Source organism: Heterodontus francisci, chromosome 23, assembly GCF_036365525.1.
Source record: "Heterodontus francisci isolate sHetFra1 chromosome 23, sHetFra1.hap1, whole genome shotgun sequence".
Classification (NCBI taxonomy): Eukaryota; Metazoa; Chordata; class Chondrichthyes; order Heterodontiformes; family Heterodontidae; genus Heterodontus; species Heterodontus francisci.
Genome location: NC_090393.1, coordinates 12936540 through 12960301, shown reverse-complemented (window position 1 = coordinate 12960301; position 23762 = coordinate 12936540). Strand labels below are relative to the sequence as shown.

Below are 23762 nucleotides of genomic sequence, written 5' to 3'. Positions count from 1 at the left end.
GTGCCTTCCGGGGATCTGATGCAGGACACTGGTGGGGAGGGGGGAACAGGTAAGCATCTCAGTGTGGGAAGGGGGGGAACGGGGTCAAACTCCTCGATTGGTGTAGGGTATGGTGGGATGGGTAAAGTGCATAGCTTATGAACTGTGGGGGTGGGGGTGGGGGTGAAGGTCGGGTGCACAAGGTAAAAGTTTTGAGGATAGAGAGGGTAAGGGATGAATTGTATGGTTATTGGGGGAGGGGGGTGAGAGAGGGGCTAGAAACATTTATTTCATTTTGTTGGACTCATTTTAATTAACTATATCTTTAAATATTTAAATGAAATGTTTGGGCTCGAAGCCCTTTAAAAATGGCGTCAGCGCCTGGCGAGTTTATAAAATCCAGGCCCTGTTGTACACGACTATCACATTGCTGTTTGTGGGAGGTTGCTTTGTGGACAATTGGCTGCTGCATTTCTGATATTGCAACAGTGACAATGCTGCAAAAACAAAGTGTTCTATTGACTGTCAATTGCTTTGGGATGTGCTGAGTTTGTGAAAGACGCTATAGAAATGCAAGTCTTTCTTTTTCCTTTCACAATTATAGCTGTGCTTTTGGAAGCACTGTGGGAACATAGGAACAGGAGTAGAGCATTCAACACCTTAAACCTTTTCTCCATTCAGTTAAATCTTGGCTGATCTCTATCTTAACTCCATCCATCTACCTTTGTTTCATACCCCTTAATACCCTCGTCTAACAAAAATCTATCAATCTCAGTTTTGAAATTTTCAATTGACACCCAACCTCCACTTTTTGGGGCACAGAGTTCCAGATTTCCACTAGCCTTTATGTAATGAAGTGCTTCCTGACATCACCCCTGAACAGCCTTGCTCTATTTTGAGGCTATGCCTCCTTGTTCTGATTCCCCTACCAGAGGAAATTGTTTCTATCTATCTATCCTATCAACTCCATTAATCATTTTAAACACTAATTTGCCTTTTGCAATAATGGCTGCTATGTTCCCAGTCAAGTGTGCTATTGAAGCCAGTGAACGTAAAAACTGGTCTCTGACACAAACTATTGGATCTGAGCCTCCATTCCATGATTTGTCGATGCCATAGAAACAAAGTCAATTTGAGATGCATAAGAACATCAGGAATAGGAATAGGAGTAGGAGTCAGTCACATGGCCCCATGAGCGTGATCAGTCATTCAATAAGGTATTCAATATTCTATCTCAACTCCACCTTGCCGCTTTATCCTCATATCCCTTGCTTCCCTCTGTGTCCAAAATCTATCAAACTCAGTCTTGAATATATTCAAGAGCCCTCTAGGATAGAGAATTCCAAGGATTCACAATCCTCTGAGTGAAGAAATCTTTCCTCATCTCAGCCCTAAATGACCAACCCCTTATCCTGAGATTATGATCCCTACTTCTGGACTCTTCAGACAGGGGAAACAGCTTCTCAGTATCCACCCTATCAAGCCCTCTAAGAATTTTATACATAACAATGAGATCACCTCTCATTCTCCGAAACTCCAGAGAATATAGGCCAATTCTACTCAATCTCTCCACATAGGACAAACCCTCTCATCAGAGGAATCAATCTAGTCAACCTTTGTCGCATTTTCTATGGCAAGTAACCCCTTCCTGAGGGAAGGAGACTAAATCTGAACGGGAGACTCATTGTTTTGTTTCCAAATCATTCTTTCATAGTGCCTCAAACCTGTGGAACTATTCACCTCCTTTTTGGCTACAAGCCACAGGCCTTTAAAACCCAAGCTTGGCATCACCTAGTCGCTACTTGCTTCCTTTACCTCATGCTCTCTTTGTCTTTTCCACCTTTCTCTTGTCTTGCACCACAGGCCTTGAAATTTCATCTGTCCTTCTCAATAATACAAAAACATAAAAATGCAAGTAATCTTGTCAGCAAATCTGAACAACTATTTGCTAGTCTACACAATTTGTCAGCAAATTCCACAATTTTAATATTTAATCAATGAATAAACTGCCTTGTAGCCTTACATTGCATGACCCAGTGAATTTAGTTTTAAAACCAAATTACCATAAAGCTTGTCTATGCAATGGCTTCAGATAAATAGGTCATTGTGTGTTACATGGGCATTCACCGTAATCCCTATGTGTTTTTTGGAAGAATTCCAGTTTGCCTTGTTTAGTATTCATTGAAGGAATCCCTGGGATTCAGTGGAACTGAATGATTCTCAATTTACCATCCATTAGGGATCTGCCTGTGGGGTCCCTCCAAATCATGGGACTAATTCAGGATGAGAGCCATTGCTGCTAACAACGTAATGCTTTCTAAATCATTGATTTTCTGTCTTTTTCTACTTTTGTTACCTTTTGAACCCCTCAGATTCAGTGGATTATCAATAATCAAGCTGTGAAACATGCCGTAGGGAAAAGTTTAGCAGGACACAGCTTAAGAAACACTTCTCTAGAGTGTGTACATAGAGGTGGTATGTCGGCTGAGATCTCCTGCAGCACTGTCACCTTTGGTTATCTTAGGTACTGCGAAATCCCATAGGATGTTGCAGTGCTTTGAGATAGTTACCAGACCATTTATTGTCTACCTTTTCACCAATCAACCCTTCTGTCTCATTTTTGTATGAAAGAAGAACTCACATTCATATAGAACATTCCTAACCACTATCTTTTGAGGTATAGTCACTGTTGTAATGTGGGGGTAACTTGGCAATGAATTTGTGCACAGCAAGATCCCACAAGTGCAATAATTTTAGATACCGATTGAGAGATAAATGTTGGCCAGGACACCATATAGAACTCCCTTGCTTTTCTTCAGATTGTGCCATGAGTTCTTTTGCATTAATCTGAGATTCCATTTTCCCTCCCTTCGATAGGTTATGTCTTCTCCATGCACTTCAATTTTAATGAAGCTTTTTCAAACAGTACAGTTCATTCTGTAGCATCACACAGGATCGTACTTGACTGTGCAGTCAGGAAATCTCTTGCTCACATCTACTTGATGGGCTTTTGATGCCTGGATTCTTGAACCCCACTGGATGGACACGTAGAGGAAAGCAAGTGACCGCAGAGATAGAGTCAGCCCACGCTCCCTGAAACCTGACTATTAAAAGCTGTGCATCCAACTTTGGTGTTATTACTTGATGTGGACTTTGCACAAAGAAGTCAACATTCCCTGGACCCACACAAAGTGAAACTCAAACAGAGACTGTTGTTGTAAAAAATATTATATTGATACAAATAAAACTCAATGTTAAAGAATTAGGATTTTTCTATCCAGGACATTTCCTGTTCTATAAAGTAGTAGCTGATGCCACTATCTAGTGCATGTTGCCATTCAGGAACAACGAACAGACCCAACTCATTAATACTAAACAATTAGCTTAATTACTCAATTAGATAATCAGATAATTAGCCAATCGTTTTGCTGACTTATGATGTTCCCTGCCCAGGGAGCAATATGTGAAATGACAATGTTTACATGAAGTACACACTCCATCCTCCCCTCTCCCTGGCTGATAGTAAGAGGGCATGTCACAGTTGAGCTTAAAAGGTTTTTTGTAGCATCACTTGTTTCTGTTTCCACCCAGTCAAACAAACTGTTGGTAACCTTTGCTGTTAACTCAGTGACCCTTCCACTGCCCCTCTCCATTGAGATTGCCCTGTTTAAACAGAATGGGCATAGAATCATAGAAAAATTATAGCACAGAAGGAGACCATTCAGCCCGTCATGTCCATGCTGGCCGAAAAAACTAGTCGCCCAATCTAATCCTACCTTCCAGCACCTGGTTCGTAGCCTTACCAGTTACAGCACTTCAGGTGCATGTCCTGGTAACTTTTAACTGAATTGAGGGTTTCTGCCTCCACCTCCATTCCTGGCAGTGAATTCCAGAGATCCACCACCCTCTGGGTGAAAAGGTTTTTCCTCATGTACCCTCTAATCCTTCAACCAATCACCTTAAATCTGTGCCCCATGGTAATTGACCTCTCCACTAGGGGAAACAGGTCCTTCCTGTCGACTCTATCTAGGCCCCTCATAATTTTGTACACCTCTATTAAGTCACACCTCAGCCTCCTTTGTTCGAAGGAAAACAACCTTAGCCTCTCCAATCTTTCCTCACAGCTGCAACTTTTGAGCCCTGGCAACATTCTTGCAAATATCCTCTGTATTCTCTCCAGAGCAATTATATCCTTTCTGCAATTTGGTGACCAGAACTGTACACAATACTCCAACTGTGGCCTAACCAGCGTTTTATACAGTTCCAGCATTACATTTCTGCTTTTGTATTCTCTACCTTGGCCAATAAAGGAAAGCATTCCATATGCCTTCTTCACCACTCTATCTACCTGTCCTGCCATCTTCAGGGACCTGTGGGCATGCACTCCAAGGTCTCTCACTTCTTCGACCACTCTCAATATTCTCCCGTTTATTGTGTATTCCCTCACTTTATTTGCTCTCTCCAAATGCATTATGTCACACTTATCTGGATTGAATTCCATTTACCACTTTTCTGCCCACTCAACCAAACCATCGATGTCAGACTGACCGGCCTATAATTATTTGGCCTATCCCTCACACCCTTATTAAACAATGTACAACATTCTCAGACCTCCAATCGTCTGCTACCTCTCCTGTATCTAGTGAGGATTTGAAGATGATCCTCAGCACATCCACTATTTCTTCCTTGTCTTCCTTTAACAACCTGGGATGCAATCCGTCCAGTCCTGGCGATTTATCCACTTTCAAGGATGTCAGACCCTCTAGTACTCCCTCTTTCATTATGCTTATTGTATCCAATATTTCACACTCCTCTTTAACTACAATGTCTGCATCAACCCTCTCCTTTGTGAAGACAGAGACAAAAACTTATTAAGAACCCTGCCCACATCTTCTGCATCCACATATCAGTTCCCTTGTACATCTCTGATAGGTCCTACCATTTCCTTAATTATCCTCTTGCTCTTCTTGTACAGATAAAACATCTTCAGGGTTTCCTTGATTTTACCTGCCAATAATTTTTCCTGTCCTCTCTTTGCTTTTCTAATTTCCTTTTTTACTTCACCCTGCACTTTCTATACTCCTCAAGGATACCTTGTAATGTCTCAAGAATGTGGCGGCATCTGTCATTTGCTTGGTCACTGATCTCTTCCTTGACCTCTGCTCTCCCAGGGGTGCAACAAATTTTTGGTTACAATTGAAAATAAATCAATCATGGCTTTTTAGAAAGAAAGTGTCATGATATGAGATGATACCACAGCTTAGCTGGGCAAATTGGACTTCATGCTGCCTCATAATCTCATTTTAAACCTCAATAATACTTATGCCTGATTAAGTTGGGATAGGGTTGCCAACTCTAGTTGGACATATTCCTGGAGATTTCATCATACGATGTCTCACCTCCAATTGGCTCCATCCAGTCAAACCACAGGCTGAGTTTTGTGAGAACTGGCAAGTCCCACCACCATTATTATTATTATTATTGAGGAAGGATGTTCTTGCTATGGAGGGAGTGCAGTGAAGGTTCACCAGACTGATTCCTGGGATGGCAGGACGGATGGATGAAGAGAAATTGGGTCGATTAGGCTCGTATTCGTTAGAGTTTAGAAGAATGAGAGGGGATCTCATAGAAACCTATAAAATTCTAACAGGACTGGATAGACTAGATGCAGGAAGGATGTTCCCAATGGTGGGGGAGTCCAGGACGAGGGGTCACAATCTAAGGATAAGGGGTAAGCCATTTAGGACTGAGATGAAGAGGGATTTCTTTACCCAGAGAGTGGTGAACCTGTGGAATTCTCTACCACAGAAAGCAGTTGAGGCCAAATCATTAAATATATTCAAGAAAGAGTTAGATATAGTTCTTAGGGCTAATGGGATCAAGGGATACAGGGAGAAAGCGGGAACAGGTTTGGATGATCAGCCATAATCGTATTGAATGGCGGTGCAGGCTCGAAGGGCCGAACGGCCTACTCCTGCTCCTGTTTTTCTATGTTTCTATGACAATCAATGAGTTCAAAAGGAAGTTGGATGTCCACTTTGAGGAAATAGACTTGCAAGGCAACGGGGATCGAGCGGGGGAGTGGGACTAACTGGATAGGTCTGTGGAGAGCCGGCATGGACTTGATGGTCCGAATGGCATCCTTCTGTTCTGTAAATGACTCTATGTTTCCTGGAATGGAGAATTTTAGCTATGAGAAAAGTTTGGATAGGCTGGGGTTGTTTTCTTTGGAACAGAGGAGGCTGAGGGGAGATTTTATTGAGATGTATAACACGATAAAGGGCCTAGATAAAGTAAATAGGAAGAACCTATTTCCCGCAGCAGAGAGGTCAATAACCAGGGGGTATAGATTTAAAGGAATTGGTGGAAGGATTAGTGGGGAGTTGAGGAGAACTTTTTTCACCCAGAGGGTAGTGGGGGGTTTGGAACTCACTGTCTGAAAGGGTGGTAGAGCTGGAAATCCTCATTGCATTTAAAAAGTACTTGGATATGCACTTGAAGTGCTGTAATCTACAGGGCGACAGACCAAGAGCTGGAACATGGGATTAAGCTGGATAGCTCTCTTTCGGCTGCACAGGCACAATGGGCCAACTGACTTCTTCTGTGCCGTAAATTTTCTCTTTCAATGAGAATGGTACATAGGGAATAATGGATACTGGGGAGTAAAATACAAAATATAACAGGTACAGGAAAAGCAGACACGTGGAGCAGTATTGGGTACAAAGTAAAATACTGCGGATGCTGGAAATTTCAAATAAAAGCATAAAATGGCGGAAATATTCAGCAGGTCTCGCTACATCTGTGGAGAGAAAAACAGAGGTAACGTTGAAGGTCTGTGTGACCTTTCTGATGAAAGTATTGGATGCATGGGAATGATAAACATAGAATAATGGATAAATGGAGTGGTGGTTTCCTGCACGGGTAGACTGTTGGCAATCAGGAGTAATAGCCCTATCTGACTTTTCCACTATCTGGCCCTGAGATACTGCAAAGTAGTTTCATTTCCAAGGTGTGAGGGTAAAAACGAACCATTCAGTTACTGTGCAGTGACATCACACAGATATCTTCAATTTAACAGTCTATACAATTTAGGAGTGATTACAAGACTGTAATCTCAGTAGTTGTACCTTTTAACATTTTGGATAAAATTGAAATAAGAACTATTTGCAAATGGGCCCAACTTGTACTTGAAAGATTGAGAATGTTGGAAGGGATGCTGCTAAACATATCAAGGGTTAATTCCATGATTCTGCATTCTAGGTGGGTGTGGTTTGGAGAATTGTTGCTGCACTGTTCTAATCCTATCTCTAAGCTGTGCTCCCTTTGGATATGGGTCAAACTGAGAGCACAGGTTTGCTGAGTTTACCCCCGTGGGATACATCATGGGTGATTGTAGAATACAAAACAGTCACAGGTTGGCGTGACTGTATATAGCTTAGATTCACAGCCTTGGCCCTTCATCTAGAATTCTCAATGAAACAGTTATCTGGTCACACTTCACTATCAAAAACTTGCATTTATATATCTCCTTTAATGTAGTAAAATGTCTCAGAGCACTACACAGGAGCGTTATCAGACAAATTTTGACACCAAGCCACATAAGGAAATATTAGGACAGGTGACCAAAAGCTTGGTTAGAGATAGATTTTTAAGGAGCATCTTAAAAGGAGGAAAGCGAGGTAGAGAGATGGAGGGGTTTAGGGAGGGAATTCCAGAGCTTCGGGCCTCGGCAGCTAAAGACATGACCACCAATGGTGGAGCGATTAAAATCAGGGTTTATTTATTTGTGCGCAATAGTTTCTCCATGTGAGAATCTAGAACAAGTTTTACAGCTGTAAGTAAAATTTATGTTTGCAATGCTTCACCATACAATATTCCTCTGATATTCTGTTGAGCCTACAGCATTCCCAAGCCAGGCTCTTGCCTCTGATCGGATCTCAGTAGCTGTGACCACACGCCCCAGCTTCTATTCAATGGCTCTCAGGCAGGCCACTTATGTAAAGCTGTGACTTTCAGCAACAATGCTTTTGAATTTGTTTTGATATTATTTTTCAACACATTCTATCTCTGATTCTCTATGTTATTCACAACATAACTTTATTCCACTTTGGGGCAGGGGGAGATTGAGCTGCAGCATTACTGCATTGGAGGAGATGGTGGCGCAGCGGAAATGTCATTGAACGAGTAATCCAGGGGCCCACGCCTAATGCCCCGGGGGTACTGGTTCAAATCCCACCATGGTAGCTGGTGGAATTTAAATTCAATTAATTAAAAATCTGGAATTGAAAGCTCGTCTCAGTAATGGTGCCATGAAACTATCATCAATTGTTGTAAAAACACATCTGGTTCGCTAATGTCCTTTGGGGAAGGAAATCTGCCATCCTTACCTTGTCTGGCCTACATGTGACTCCAGACCCATAGCAATGTGGTTGATTCTTAACTGCCTTCTGAAATGGCCTAAAAAGCCACTCAGTTGTCAAGGGTGGCGCAGTGGTTAGCACCGCAGCCTCACAGCTTCAGTGACCTGGGTTCAGTTCTGGGTACTGCCTGTGCGGAGTTTGCAAGTTCTCCCTGTGTGGGTTTCTGCCAGGTGCTCTGGTTTCCTCCCACAGCCAAAGACTTGCAGGTTGATAGGTAAATTGGCCATTGTAAATTTCCCCAAGTGTAGGTAGGTGGCAGGAGAATTGAGGGAAGGTAGGGAATATGGGATTAATGTAGGATTAGTATAAATGGGTGGTTGGTTTAGCACAGAATCGGTGGGCTGAAGGGCCTGTTTCAGTGCTGTATCTCTCTATGACTCCAAGGGCAATTAGGGATGGGCAACTAAATGCTGGTCTTGCCAGTGATGCCCACATCCCATGGGGAAAAAATTCACTTTCACACATAAACAGGGATGACTCTTAGGGTCACTGGGGAGGACGTGAGGGGAAATAAAAATTAGCCTATAAAGGAATGCAACCACTTTCTGCAAATATTGTGTTACATTAGTTTTATTTCTGTTTTCTTGCCCTTCTCACAAGCACAGCAATCGTCATATACCTCAGCTAAGCGGTCACGTCACAGGATTGAGCCTGATCAGTGACATTGACAGGCAATTCAATCTTGGAGGGCTTGTTCATACTGAATACACTCAGATGTGTGCTTCCCAGCAGGATTTTGCCCTTCTTCGCTCAGAAAGCGTGGAGCGCAAGTTATGAATTCCCCAATCTCCATCCTAACGTAGATTAGTTAGCTCAGCACCAACCAGCAATTTAAAGTTGCCAACTCAGGTTGGGCATATTTCATCACATGACCTCCAGACTGTCCCACCTCCCCCTGGTGACTCTCCTGCCATTGGCCGCCTGACACGTCCATCTTTGTTGCGCCCTGTTTTCCCTCACCAATCGAAAAGCAAACAGATTCTTTGCTACCTGATTGGATGGTTCTTGACCGTCAAACAGCCTTTTACGCACCTCCAATATTTTTATAAATAATCAATGAAGATAGTCAAAGAAAATGGAAAAAATCATCTTTGAATGCCCTCATTTTGCTCTCAGCAGTGTCCTGGACATTCATCTTTAATTCCTAGAGACTCCCATACTGTCCTGGAGGGTTGGTGACCCTACAGGGATTCAACCTGGAAATGTCATACTTTTTTTAAATCTAACAATTCCTTTGAGGCAAACAGTTCCACACATTCTGAATGATAATACATGTCCTCACTTTTTAGCCTCCCAGTGTTTCAGTGATGGAAAATTCATGCCGTTTTCACATTCATCACCTCTGCCGTTAGATAATAAAATCTTCGCCAGTGCCACTGCCCATATCTGTATCGTGTTTGTACCTGACGTTAAAAAACAGGAGGCAGTTTTATTGAGAAGCAGTAGTAACTTTTAGCCCCAGGCTCTATCTTGTGACTTTCTACACTGTCTTATGAAGTTTTATTTATTATTATTTCTGTGTGTGGCTTCCCTTTACTTTCTTGCAGCAAAATATATCGGCTGTTATCTCGACAGCACCAAGCGGAGAGCCTTACGGGGAACAGCATTCTTTGACTACAGAAAGATGACAGTATTTCGTTGCCAGGACAACTGTGCTGAAAGGTAGGTCTACAGAGTTCAACCTATGATTTTACTTTAGTTAATGATCTTCCCATTTATAACTGATAATAGCATTTAAAGATATTTTCAGTTGTTTTCCTCCTCCTCCTCGCTGAAGGTTCTGACTCGATGCTGCTGTACAGTTCCACCAGTATTGACAAGGCTTGATAGGGCAGATAGAGAGAAGCTATTATTTCTTTGGATGATTCCAGAACCAAGAGGGCATAACCTTAAAATTAGAGCGAAGCCATTCAGAGCAGTGCCAGGAAGCACCTCTTCATACGAAGGGTAGTGGAAATCTGGAACTCTTTCCCCCAAAAAGCTGTTGAGACTGGGGTCAATTGAGAATTGCAAAATTGAGGTCACTGGATTTTTGTTAGTAAGGGTATTGAGGGATCTGGAACCAAGACGGGTAAATGGAGCGAAGAGCACAATTGTCCACAGTAAGTGCCATTGGATAAGTGGATGAAGGAAAGATTGAAACAATATGGGAACAAGGTGAGTAAGTGAGATTAGAACCATTTGCTTAGGTGGAGGGCACCCATCAACACAGACTGGTTGGGCCAAATGGCCTAGAGTATTGTAACTTCTATGTATTTCCATATATTCATATCTGTCTAAGTAATGAATACATCCTGTCTCACAGTTCAATATTATGTGCATTGACCAATAATGTAGAAAGGAAACACTGGCCTTGTAGACTACATGCAGACCACTGCCCTGAGTTAGAATGCAATTGAGAGAGGACCTGATCCAACATGGTGTGAAGGGGGAAGTGGATGGGACAAACAAATTTTAAATAGATTTTGCTGCACAAACCGAAATCTCCATGGTGCCTGGTAGCCCTGGCATTAGTTTCTCCCCAGAAAATAATGATTCAAGATTTTTTCCACCAATTTCTTAACCGTAATGTGCATGTATTGGGTTCACATTTGATCCCAAATGTTGGGTTTGTGAACTGCACAGTTATTCATGGATATAAACTCTGACCTTTTATTTCCACAACCAGACGATTGTATTCCTCAAATGAGAACACCTCTCAAATCGTATTGCGAATGTACATGTTGACTGGCAGCTTAACTTTCTGCAGTTCACTCCTGCCTCTCCCTCTTCCTCTACACAACCAAATGCAGAGTTGAGATTGTTGTGCCATGTGATTCTTTGGTACTATTATGTCAAACCAGGAATGGATTGACAATGCAGCCCATTAACTTTCTATCAGACTGTGATAACTGCTTTGTACAAATTATACACAACTTGATAGACAGCGGTTGCTAATCTTGTAGCTAAAATCTCCCATCCCTGGAACCATTCTGGTAAATCTCCTCTGCACCCTCTCAAGGAACCTCACATCCTTCCTAAAGTGTGGTGGCCAGAACTGGGTACAATACTCTAGTTGTCGCCTAACCAGAGCTTTATAAAGGTTCAGCATAACTTCGCTGCGTTTGTACTCAATACCTCTATTTAAGAAGCCCAAGATCCCATATACTTTGCTCACTACTCTCAATATGTCCTACCACCTTGATTCTATGATTCTATGACTTTATATCGACTCTCCAGCAGAGTGACTAGATAGTCTTGAGAGGTAAAACCAGTGACTGTCCTTTTATTCACTGACTAGGCACACTATGGCCATATGTAGCAGCTGTGATTCAGTGGGTAGTACTCTTGCCTCAACTCAGCAGGTTGATGGTTCAAGTCCTCCTCCAGAATGTTTTGCAGATGGAATCATCTCTCTTATTTACTTCCCCAGGGGGTATCAATACGCAGGCCTGGAGTTTGGAGCAGAATGCTACTGTGGGCACAAGATACAGGCCCAGAACACCAGCGACTCCGAATGCAGCATGGAGTGCAAGGGTGAGAAGAGCAGCACGTGTGGAGGGCCCAACCGTCTGTCTGTCTACCATCTGGAGCTGACACGCGAATCCGCCAGACGCTGTAAGCACAGTAATGATTATCAGCATGGGTATATGAGCAGCGTGGTTAGAACCAGAATCTCTTACAGCCTCTCTCCCCCTCTCTATAATGTTGTACTGTGAAACATTATCAAATAACATTGATTGAATATTTATAAAATTCTTAATATAAAGCTATATATAGTGACACACAAATCTTGGTCAGAATGAAAGTGATTGGGTAATTCCCTCCTCAATCATGCCTGGAGACTTGGCTGCTGTAAGTGACTAATTTTATGCACCTAATTTGCGTTATGTAACTATCCTCCACTCACTGCATTTTGCTAGAGAAATAATCCTGCTTTAATCGGGAGACTTTGCTGTAGTGTCGGTCATGAGTTCTGTTTGCTCTAGTTCACAAGGATTCCATTTGAATAAACTCAGTTTGCTGAGTAAATAGACTGTTTGCAGTGAAATAAACCCTGTTTCCTGTAAGTGCCATCCCATCTCCAATTCATTGGCAGACACAGTGGTGATAATACTCTGCTTAATATATTCTTGGAAAGGAAAAGCAATTAAAGGGCGATGGGGAAAGAGCAAGGGGAGTGGAACTAATTGGAAAGCTCTTTCAAAGAGCTGGCACAGGCACAATGGGCCAAATGGCCTCCTGTGCTGTATCATTTCACCAGAACACAAACAGACTAAGCTTTAATGGAGAGTGCTGTACCTGACTTGTACTTGATCTGAGACAGCCCTGATACATTAATGTTTTCAAATTCTGTTCTAGCTCCATGAGTAATATCCAACTCAACCCAAGTGTCAGAGAATAAGGTTAAGAACTACGCACACTTCAAGAAAACCACAGCTCTTAGCAGTCCCAGAATCAAACACTCCTACAAACATTAAATATTTAATCCCTCAGAATCTCAAGTGCCGGAAGTGGGGATGGGGTGGTGGGAGGGACAGGAGAGGGTTGGGGTGGGTGGGGTGAAGTGGGGTGGGAGGGGATGCTGACAAACCACAGGCTTTGCTGTCTTCACTGTGCTAGGTGGAAGTTGCTGTGTCTATTTGAATTATTCGGTCTGCTGGCACTTACAGCTAGAAGTGAGCTTAGACAGATTGATAAATGAGCAGACTGTCAGAAAGAAGGAGAGAGGGAGGGGTAGGGAAGTCACTCAGTCAGGCAAGATAAGAACAGGTTTTGATCAACTGTAATAACTTGCATTTATATAGCGCTTTTAACATAGTAAATCATCCCAAGGCGTTATCAAACAAAATTTGACATAAGGAAATATTGGCTGGAATTTTACGCCCCCCAAAAGAGTGGACTGGTGGTGGGGGGTTGGTGGGGTGCGTAGAATGGGAGGCTGGGGGGCCCTTCCCGACCCGCTCCTGACGCCGACGCCATTTTACGCGGGGTGGTGGCGGGAAACAGCCCGCCTGCCCCAGGCTAATCAAGGCCCTTAAGTGGTCAATTATTTGCCATCTAAGGGCCTCCACCTGCCGCCACGGTTATTTTACGTTTGGTTGGTGTGCGGCTGAGGCCTCAGAAAATCCGCCCGATAAAACTAGGCGGCCTTCTGGGGGACGGGTGGGGGGGGGGAGCCCTCCTGATCGGGCTCCCTGTGCCCCGCGGAGGGCCACCCCCAAAGTCCCAACTGCCCCCAACGCACAACACACCCCCTGTCCTCCTAACCGACCCCCCCCCCCCCCCACCCCACCCTTGCCTCACCGGGGCCCAACTGATTGTCCCCAGAAAGGCCTTAAAAACTTACCTGTTTTCCGGGGCCGTCCATGATTTTCCTCCTGAAGCTGGGTGTAGTCCCAGCAGTGGCCACCGCTTCCGGTGGCGCTGATGAGACGAAGAGCTGCTGGCCCGCTGATTGGCCGGCAGATCCATTAGGCGGGACTTTCTGCCTCAATGAGGTGGAAGTCCCACCCAAGCCCAGTTAAGGGCCTGGAGAATCATAAAATCCAGTCTGGATCCCCAGGCCCAGCAGAGGTGGGCTCGCCACTGACTTTTCGGCCGGTGGACGGGTCCTCCCTACCCACTGTAAAATTCTGGCCATTAGGACAGATGACAAAGAGGTAGGTTTTAAGGTGAAACTCAAAGGAGGAGGGAGAGGCAGATAGATGGAGAGGTTTAGGGAGGGAATTCCAGAGCTTAGGGCCCAGGCAGCTGAAGGCATAGCCACCAATGCAGAAGTCATTATAATCGGGGATGCACAAGAGGCCAGAATTGGGGGAGCACATAGATCATGAGGGCTTTCAGGGCTGGAGGAGGTTTCAGAGATAGGGAGGGGTGAGGCTATTTGAGAAAAAGGATGAGAATTTTAAAAATCGAGGCGTTGCCAGACCGTGAGACAATGTAGGTCAGTGAGCACAGGGGTGATGGTGAATGGGACTTGGTGTGAGTTAGGATGTAGGCAGAAGCGTTTTGGATGAGCTCAAATTTATGTAGGGTGGAAGATGGGAGGTCACCCAGGAGGGCACTGGAATAGTCAAGTCTAAAAGTAACAAACGTAAGGAACCATGGTGGATTTTTCACCTGTTCCTAGATGGTGAGTGTTGCCTACAGTAGTAGTGCAGGCTGAAAAAACTAACTCAGCACAGGCCAAGGATTGAACTTGGAACCTTCTTGGCCTATCTTGCTCAGTACCACACCAGGCAGTCACTTAGTCATTACTAATTGTAGGCTTTGGATAACGGTACCATCAGCATAGTGTGCAATTGATATTTTCTCTAAAATAAACCTCAAATCCTCAGCACTCTGTGTGGTTAGCAATAATCAACAAGTCCAGTGATGAGATTAATAGGCTCAAATGTGGTGAAACATGACAGTATCTTCAGGAATTAATTACACACCAATTACCCGCTGTTCCGCCCAAGATCTTATTACAAGGACAATACACTTGTGCTGTCATGTCTCCAGGTGCACTGCTCCTCATAGTTGATCTAAGCCCCATGTAACTCCCTACAAAAGGAAGATCCCACATTGCTCAGAGGTCTGCATAAAGTGGCAGGTGATAAAAATTAATTCTGTTGCATAAGTCGCCAATTGTTTTTGTTCGAGCATCGGATTGTAGTGAGGTTAAATCCGAGTGTTTCCTCACTTTGAAACTATGGGCAGGATATTTAGGCTCCAATGGGGATGAGTGCGGATGCAGGTCGGCACAGAATTTCGCACTGGCAAACTGGTTTGCTGGCACCATCCCATCCCCGGGCTATTTTCCGGAGGCAGGGTGGGAGGGTCGGGGAGGCAGCAGGGCTCCCGGCCCGCAAAGCAGCGGGTAGCCAATTAACGGCAGTTAAATGCCTATTAAGGCCGATTATCAGAGGTCAACTGGAATTTTCCAGTCAGCCACCGGGCACCCCGAGGCATTGGGGACTAGTCCAGCTGCCCGGATGCGGCCTCCCGACCGCAGACCTGGGGGCCAGTGCTCCAGGCAGGCATTGAGGCCCTCCCCAACTGCCTGGCCACAGCTGCAGGCAGAGGCCGTCCTGTGAAGAGGTCCCCCCTCCACAATGGTGCTCCAGCTGCTGAAGATCCATTTAAATATAAAAGTTTAAAAAGTTGGAGAGAAGGCGCCTCAAAATGGAGGCACCATCTCTCTCACTTACCTGAACTGCAAGCTGCTGCATCTTCAGTCCTGGAAGGCTTCCTATTGGCCCTCTGGTTTCGAGAGACCACCCACCCTCCTTGAATTGGACTGCCGGCCCGCCTGCTGGCCAGTAATTGTCCAATTCGGGGAAAATCACTGTCAGGTGACTGTTTCCCAAATAGTGTAGGGTCGTGATGCCAGGGTCCTCACCTAAAGGGCAAATGTGTGTTGAACTTGTGTGTTCATCCACTTGCACTCTTATGGAGGGCTTAGGAAGCGTGAAATTTCAAAGTGACCAGTGGTTGGGCTGGAGAATAAAACACCGTTTGTTGCATTTTGGTCACTTGCCACCAACATCTGAGAACTTTCTCACCCTCTGTAGCCATTACGTGCTGTTCTTGAAGTGAGGTGTATGCTCAGAATCTGAGAATCTCACAATAGCATCGGAACATTGCTGTGCAGCTTCATTGTCCAAAGATAGTGCGACTTCCGTGCTGCATGCTTGCCCGACACTATCTGTTCTTGTTTCCCCTTTCTCATGTGTGCTTTAAATGACTGTGAAGTGATTTGGTTAGTTATTTCTGGGGTTGGGGGAGGATTGGTATTTGGTATGAAGCTGTGCAGATATGCTGGTGTGTGACATTGGAGAGGCACATACCGGATGGTGCTTTCCCTCCTGCAATGGACTGCTTGTTGAACATATGATCAATTATCAATAGCAGCTTCATGGTGAACTGCTTTGTAGAACAGTGTAAGCCTACTCAGCTGTCTTCACTGTTGCAGTGTAGGCCACACCAGGAAGTTCAGCATAGACCTAACCCAGGATGATCTAACATAGTCGTTGAAGACGAACCGTGCTGCACATCTCTGAACAATTTCCATGATGCTGTTAAGCCAGTGATTTAGTTTTGTTGTAGTAATTCCCCAGGTGGGACTGCCACAAGTCAGGTTTTATTTTAGGGTTTTCTTCTATTGGCCAGCTTGATACAACAAATTGCATTAATATAGCACTTCTAATGTAGTAAAACATACCAAGAGCTTCACAGGAACATTATCAAATAAAATTTGACACCAAGTCGCATAAGTAGATATTAGGACAAGCGACCAAAAGCTTGATCAAAAAGGTAAGTTTTAAGGAGCATCTTGTAGGAGGCGATAGAGAGGCAGCCTTTGGAGGGTTATGGACTGGAGGACATTATGGGGATGGGGAGGGGGGAGGCCATGGAGGGATTTGGACACAAGGATGGGATAGCGCATTTATTCTTTCAGTTGGGAGCAGTGTGCCACTTGAACAGCCTGTTTCCTGTTATTCTGACAACATGATCCATCCCCCTCAGCTGAGGTATCAGCTAAAAGTTCAAAGAATATGTATTGGAAAGTTGCAAGCTTCCAGTCTGCAATTTTCTCTGCATTGCTGGTGAAATTCCTTGGGAGTTTCATCTGACTCCCATCATCGTTTTGGCAGATTCTACCACCCCAACCCCCAGTCCCGATAAAAAGCAGCAGAGTCCCATTTTTGCTGGGCCTTCTCTGTTTCCAGGAGTAGCCTTGGAAGAGATGAACAAAGGGCTGAAGTAGGCTGAAGTCAGCAATTCCCACTCCTCTGGCTCCACTGAGATCCGACATCATAGTCGCAGGTGGGATGCTGAGTGAATACTGTTGTGATATCACTAAAACAATGTAAGTAAATCCACACAGCATCACAGGAAGTGATGTCATTCAGCATGTGATCAGTTATTTGGAGTTGAGCAAAAAACGTGGAAGACCGAGTTCTCTTGTAAATGCGTTACTCTCCACATAAAGAACCCATAGTTTTATAACCGCTCAACTTAAGATTGTTTGCTTCCTTAATGCTACATAAAAGCGATAATGCAACTAGTGCAGGCGTGATTTATTTTTCATTTTCTTTTTCCATTTATTCATTCATGGGATGTGGCCTCACTCGCAAGGCCTTGAGAAGGTAACGGTAAGTCACCTTCTTAAATACAGCTGAGAGGCTTGCTAGGCCATTTCAGAGGACAGTTTAGAGTCAACCACATAGCTGTGGATCTAGACTCACATATAGGCCAGACCAGGTAAGGATGGCAGATTTCCTTCCCGAAAGGACAGCATGTATTTTTATGACAATTCGGTAGTTACATAGTCACCATGACTGATATTAGCTTTTTATTCCTGGGAGTGCATGTGCATTGATCTATGAAGGTAACAGGACATATTGAGAGAGTGGTTCGTGCAGCAAATGGGATCTTGGGCTTCATAAATAGAGGCATTAAGTACAAAAGCAGTATAAAGCTCTGGTTAGGCCACAACTAGTGTATCGTGTCCAGTTCTGGTCACCACACTTTAGGAAGGATGTGAGAGACCTTGAGAGGGTGCAGAGGAGATTTACCAGAATGGTTCCAGGGATGGGGGATTTTAGTTACAAGGTTAGGTTGGAAAAGCTGGGGTTGTTGTCCTTGGAGCAATGGAGATTGAGGGCTGATTTAATAGAAATGTACAAGATTGTGAGAGACTTAGATAAGCTAGACAAGGAAAAACTGTTCCTATTAGCTAATGGTACAAGGACTAGGGGACACAGATTGAAGGTTTTGGGCAAGAGATGCAGGGGGGAATATGAGGAAAAACTTTTTTATGCAGCGAGTGGTGATGACCTAGAAATCACTGCTCACAGGGGTGGAAGCAGAGAAAATCAATGACCTCAAAAGGAAATTGGATGAACACTTGAAGGAAATAAACTTGCAGGGCTATGGGGATCAAGCAGGGGAGTGGGACTGATTGGATAGCTCCATGGAGAGCTGGTATGGACTTGAAGGGCTGAATGACCTCCTTCCTTCTGTGCCGTAAATGACTATTTATTTAACAAAGTGATTCTTGACAATGCGGCCGGCAGCTGACGTCATCAGACTGCGCCAATCTGCGTACATGCGCAGACGGGCTCCTGCTCTCTGCGCATGCGCTGCGTTCCGCATTGCCAGGACTGGTTGGCACATGCGCAGATGATGTCATACCGTAATGCGGCAAGAGAGCGGGGGTGGGGGAAGCAGGGAGAGAAAGGGGGTGGGGGAAGCGGGGAGAGAGCGGGGGTTCAGCAAGCGGGGGGAAGCGGGGAGAGAGCGGGGGTGGGGAAATCAGGGAGAAGGTGGGGGAAGCAGGGGTGGGGGAAGCGGGGAGAAGGTGGGGGAAGCGGGGAGAGAGAGGGGTGGGGGAAGCGGGGTGAGAGTAGGGGTGGGGGGAAGCAGGGAGAGAGCAGGGATGGAGGATGCGGGGGTGGGGGAAGCGGGGAGAGAGCAGAGGTGGGGGGAGTGGGGGTGAGGGAAGCGGGGAGAGAGCAGGGTGGGGGGGAGCGGGGAGCGGGGAGAGAGTGGCCAAAGACCTTGGTGGCAGCGGGCGCGCTTTACTCCTACCCCCACCCTCCCCCCCCCCATCGCTCTCTCTGACCATTCCCCAGACAGCTGATCTCTCCAGCCATTGTGTGCTGCCATGTGTTTACATTGCCTTTGTGTGATTATTTGAGCAGCGCCATCTTTAGTCCTGGCAGCTGCCTGAACGTCACTGACTGTGACGCTTTAGTTGAACAGGCTGCATTTGCGCATGTGCCAATGCAGCGCCACCTAGTGGCTGCGTTGTCAGCAAACACAGCCTTTATTTAATTAATGGAACTTAAATTTCCCAGTAGCTGTGGTAGGATTTGAACTTGTTTCCAGATCATTAGTCCCGACCTCTAGTCCACTAACATAATCATTTTGCTACCATACCCAACATCATATCTGTTTATTTCTTATAGTATAATGACCTCTTGTATTTTCAGTGCATATAATGTGAGTTATGCTGTCTCCAATGGAGAACCTATACTATCTCTCGTGGATCTCTTATTGCACGAGGACCTAAACTATCTCTGATGTATCTAATAGTGTGAGGATCTATACTATTTCCGATATGTTGACATTTTATTTTCACAATTCCTCCAATTCATTGTTTATTTCATCACAGCTCCTTCCAAGAATGACAGATGTATCTTATAGTATGAGGACCTATACTTTCTGTGATGTATCTGAGTATTAGAGTCTCATTGAAACATTGAATAATTAGAAACACAAAAGTATTCCAAACCACTAGAATGTTCATTAAGTCACATGTCACTCTAAATCATCTTTTATAAAGAAAGAAATCATCTTGTTAAAATTTACAGTCATGTGTAAAAACCCAACTCCAGTCATGTTAGCAGTAATGGCGTTCCATCTCTATTTTGTATTTTGAGAAGTCTGCAAAATGTGGTAACAAACTTTGCCTGGAGGCATGAGACAGTTATCAAAAAATGCATACATAATTAAGTGGCAATAATTACAGTTGCATTCCTAATGATAATCTTATGCTCCTCGGTAATTATGTTTTAATTGCTTCTACCTTCGTTAATGAATTATCATTTAGTTCAAATTCCCCCTCAGAGTTATTAGTCTGATATTATGACTTGTTTTATTTGGTTCAATATAGGCTGATAGTGTACGGTTTTACAGTGAATTGTTTATTCTTGATGTACAGAACATTAACAGGAGAAATGGAGACTGCAGAATGTTCTGCTTAATTGCAGACAAGAATCTAACAAATGGAATGAGTTCAAATATAATGTTAAATAAAAGTCCCTCAGTTATGCCAATCAGGAGAAGTGGGTGCCACTTCTACCCTTGTCCCGATTCCATTCCCTTCCCCAGCTACACACTTCAGTTATACCAGACAGTTCACAATCTTAATGCTCTATTTGATACTGAATTGAGCTTCAAAGCACACAGCCCAACCACGCTTTTGTTACATCTGGATGCAGCTTCTCCAGTGCCCTCCTTACTGACGTCTCGAGCACCACCAACTCGTCCAAAGCTGTGCCACCTGTTGCCTACTCTGCACTGACTACTGCTCACCCAACCTATCCTTCGTGAGCTCCACCACATCAAAGTCAAAATCCACATCCTTGTTTATTAATCTCTCCATGGCCTCGACACTCCCTACTCTGTAATTTCCTCCAACCCTGTGCCCCTATCCTTATCCTCTGCTTCTCTGACTCTGGTCTCCTGTGCATCCTACCTTTCCTTCACCGCAACCTACCATCGTCAAAAAAGTCTTCCATACATCTCTGTCTACTGCCTGGAACCCCATCTGTAAACCTCTTCACTTTGCTACTTCTCTGCTATTAAGCCCCTTCCAAACAGATTTTTTTTCAGCCATGCATTTGGCCATTTCTAATTCTCCTGTTACTTCTCAGTGTCATCTCTTCTTTTCTGAGGTGCCTCGGAAGATTCTATTGTTCTAGAAGCCCTAAATAAATGTAAGTTGCTGCTGTTGTTGGCATGTTTAAAAAAGCACCAATTTTCATATCAACCTCACCCATCAGATCCTATATCAGTGAGCAATCTGTATTAGGAACTGACAAGCAGTCTGAGTGGGAGGTTTTGTGCCACTCCCAGGTGATCACATTATTTTGGGTAGGGTGTTGAGTGTATATATTGTGTTACACAAGGTCTCACAATTATGTGGGACAGGCTGAATGGAACAGAGGGTCTTTGCCTGTCTATCATTGTTCGTCTTTTCATAAGATACCGGCAATAGGGATTCAGCTGCGCAGTCCATAATTATACATTCTGCAATCTTTGTACTTAAGCAAAAAGGCCATTAGCAACTAATGATATCTCTCCTATTTTCCATTTCTGTGCAGCCACTGATGAATAAAAATGCTAAAATTTGATGTATTATCCATTTTCTATCCATTATTAGGCCCAGTGCTTGATGAATGAAACTAAAGGATCTTCAGAAACTGCTTGTGAAAATAATTAAAACAATATGTGGGTTTACATCCTCATACTTCATCATATTGGTTTGATGCTCTCTAGCCTACATACCGCTCACAGCACAGAAACCGTCATTCAGCCTAACTTGTCTTTGCCGGCATTTATGCTCCACACATGCCTTTTACCACCCCTCTTCAACTAACCCAATCAGATATCCTTCTATTTCTTTCTCTCTCATGTGCTTAATTATTTTCCCTTTAAATGCATCTACGCTGCTCACCTCAAACACTCCTTCTGGTAACGAGTTCCCCATTCTGAACAGTCTGGGTAAAGAAGTTTCTCCTGAATCCCCTATTGGATTTATTAATGATTGTCTTATATTTATAGGCCCTAGTTCTGGTCTCACCCATGAGTCGAAACATCCTCTCCATATCTACCCTATCAAGGGGAGATGAGGAAAAGTTTTTTTCACCCAGAGGGTGGTAGGGGTCTGCATCTCACTGCCTGTAAGTGTGGTAGAGGCAGAAACCCTCAACTCATTGAAAAGGTGTCTGGATATGCACCTCAAGTGCCGTATCCTGCTTGGCTATGGGACCAAATGCTGGAAAGTGGGATTAGACTGGGTGGCTCGTATGTCTGCCGGCGCAGACACGACGGGCCAAGTGGCCTCTTTCTGTGCTGTAAGCTTTCTATGATTCTAAATCGCTTCATAATTTTAAAGACCACTATTAGGTCACCCCTGGAGTAGAGTTGCTTGGCCTCATTGGTCATTTGATGTATTTGTCTGACTAAATTAGCCATCAGGTTTCATTTACACGCCATCTTCAAAAGGTGATCAACATAGACAATCATAGAACAGGCTATTCAGCCCATCAAGTCTGGGCTGGTGTTTTCCCACTCATGCCTCACTTAGTTCTATCCCATTCTTTTTCATTCCCCTTATACCCTCTTTTTCAAGCAACCAATTCTCCTTTGAAAGAACCTATGGATTCAGTTTCAGCAGCAGTTTTGTGGCAGAGAATTCCATACTCTGACCACCATCCATGTAAAAGAATTTTCCTGGCCTCCCGCTTAATTGTTCTGGTAATTATCTCAAATCTATGCCTTCTCCATATCATTTTCCTGACCATCATAATCTATCTGTTTATCCTATCACAACTCTTCATAATTATGAAGACCTTAACTTTCTCAGCTCGTGTGAAAAAAGCTTGAACTTTCTCAAGTCTCTCTTTTTCTGTCTTCCATTTAAATTTGAGTGTATGGCTTTGAATCCTGAAACTGACTTCGTGACTTATAACCATGGGGCAGGAGGTCCTCTTGTTGTTTCTGGGTGTAAAGCATTGCCTTGTGCGGCATGTAGAGGGAAATCAGGTGGGCATAATTGTGTCTCTGGAACAGAGCCTGGCCAATATTCTGTCCATTTAAGTGAATGGATCAAAGAGCTGGGACCAATGTCCTTGCCGGCAATTTGAAAGTGCAATTGGGGAAAGTTTAAACTAACTTAGCAGGGGTTTAGGAACCAGGAAGTAAATTTAGAGAGGAAAACCAAGATTCACTGAGAACTAGGAGAGACAAATAGCACTAGAGTAGGAAATAGTAAGGTGTAAGATGGGCTCAGTGTAAGAGGGAATGTAATAACGTCCAAATTGGGTTAACTGTGCATGTATTTGAATGCGCAGAGTGTGGAGGTGCAGGCGCAGATAGCCACGTAAAAATATGTTGTTGTGGCGATAACGGAGACTTGGCTCAAAAAGGGCAGGACTGGATATAAATATTCCTGGATACAATATGTTCAGGAAAGATAGGGAAAAAAGGAAAGGTAGCTGAATTGTTTAAGGAGGACATTACTGTGCTGGAGAGAAAGGATGTCCTAGAGGGGTCAAGGACAGAGTCTATCTGGTTAGAATTAAGAAACAACAGAGGTAAAATTACATTGCTGGGTGTATTCTACAGGCCACTAACTAGTGGGAAGGATATAGAGGAATAACTGCAAGCAAGTTACAGAGAGATGCAAGAATTATAGAGTAGTTATAATGGGGACTTTAATTATCCTAATATAAACTGGGATAGTAATTGTGTAAAAGGCAGAGAGCGGCAAGAGTTTCTAGAGTGTGTTCAGAAGAATGTTCTACATCAGTATGTTTTCAGGAAGGAAGCATTGCTGAATCTGGTTCTGGGGAATGAGGTGGGTCAAGTGAATCGAGTGTCAGTAGGGGAACATTTAGGGGACAGTGACCATAGCATCATAAGATTTAAGTTAGCTATGGAAAAGGACAGGGAGCAATCCAAAGTAAAGATAATTAATTGGGGGAGGGCAAACTTTAATTGAATGAGTTAAATAAAAACAAGAAATGCTGGAACCACTCAGCAGGTCTGGCAGCATCTGTGGAAAGAGAAGCAGAGTTAACGTTTTGGGTCAGTGACCCTTCT

At 44.0% G+C, this 23762-nt stretch overlaps 1 protein-coding gene across 2 annotated transcripts in view; it reads left to right on the top strand.

The window, feature by feature from the left end:
* Nucleotides 1-23762, top strand: part of wscd2 (WSC domain containing 2) — a 293045-nt gene that overhangs the window by 142207 nt on the left and 127076 nt on the right. For both annotated transcript variants that reach the window (XM_068054696.1, XM_068054695.1), the window contains exons 2-3: nt 9947-10061; nt 11812-11996. In XM_068054696.1, coding sequence (XP_067910797.1) covers nt 9947-10061; nt 11812-11996 — 300 coding nt within the window. The remainder of the gene's footprint in view (nt 1-9946; nt 10062-11811; nt 11997-23762) is intronic.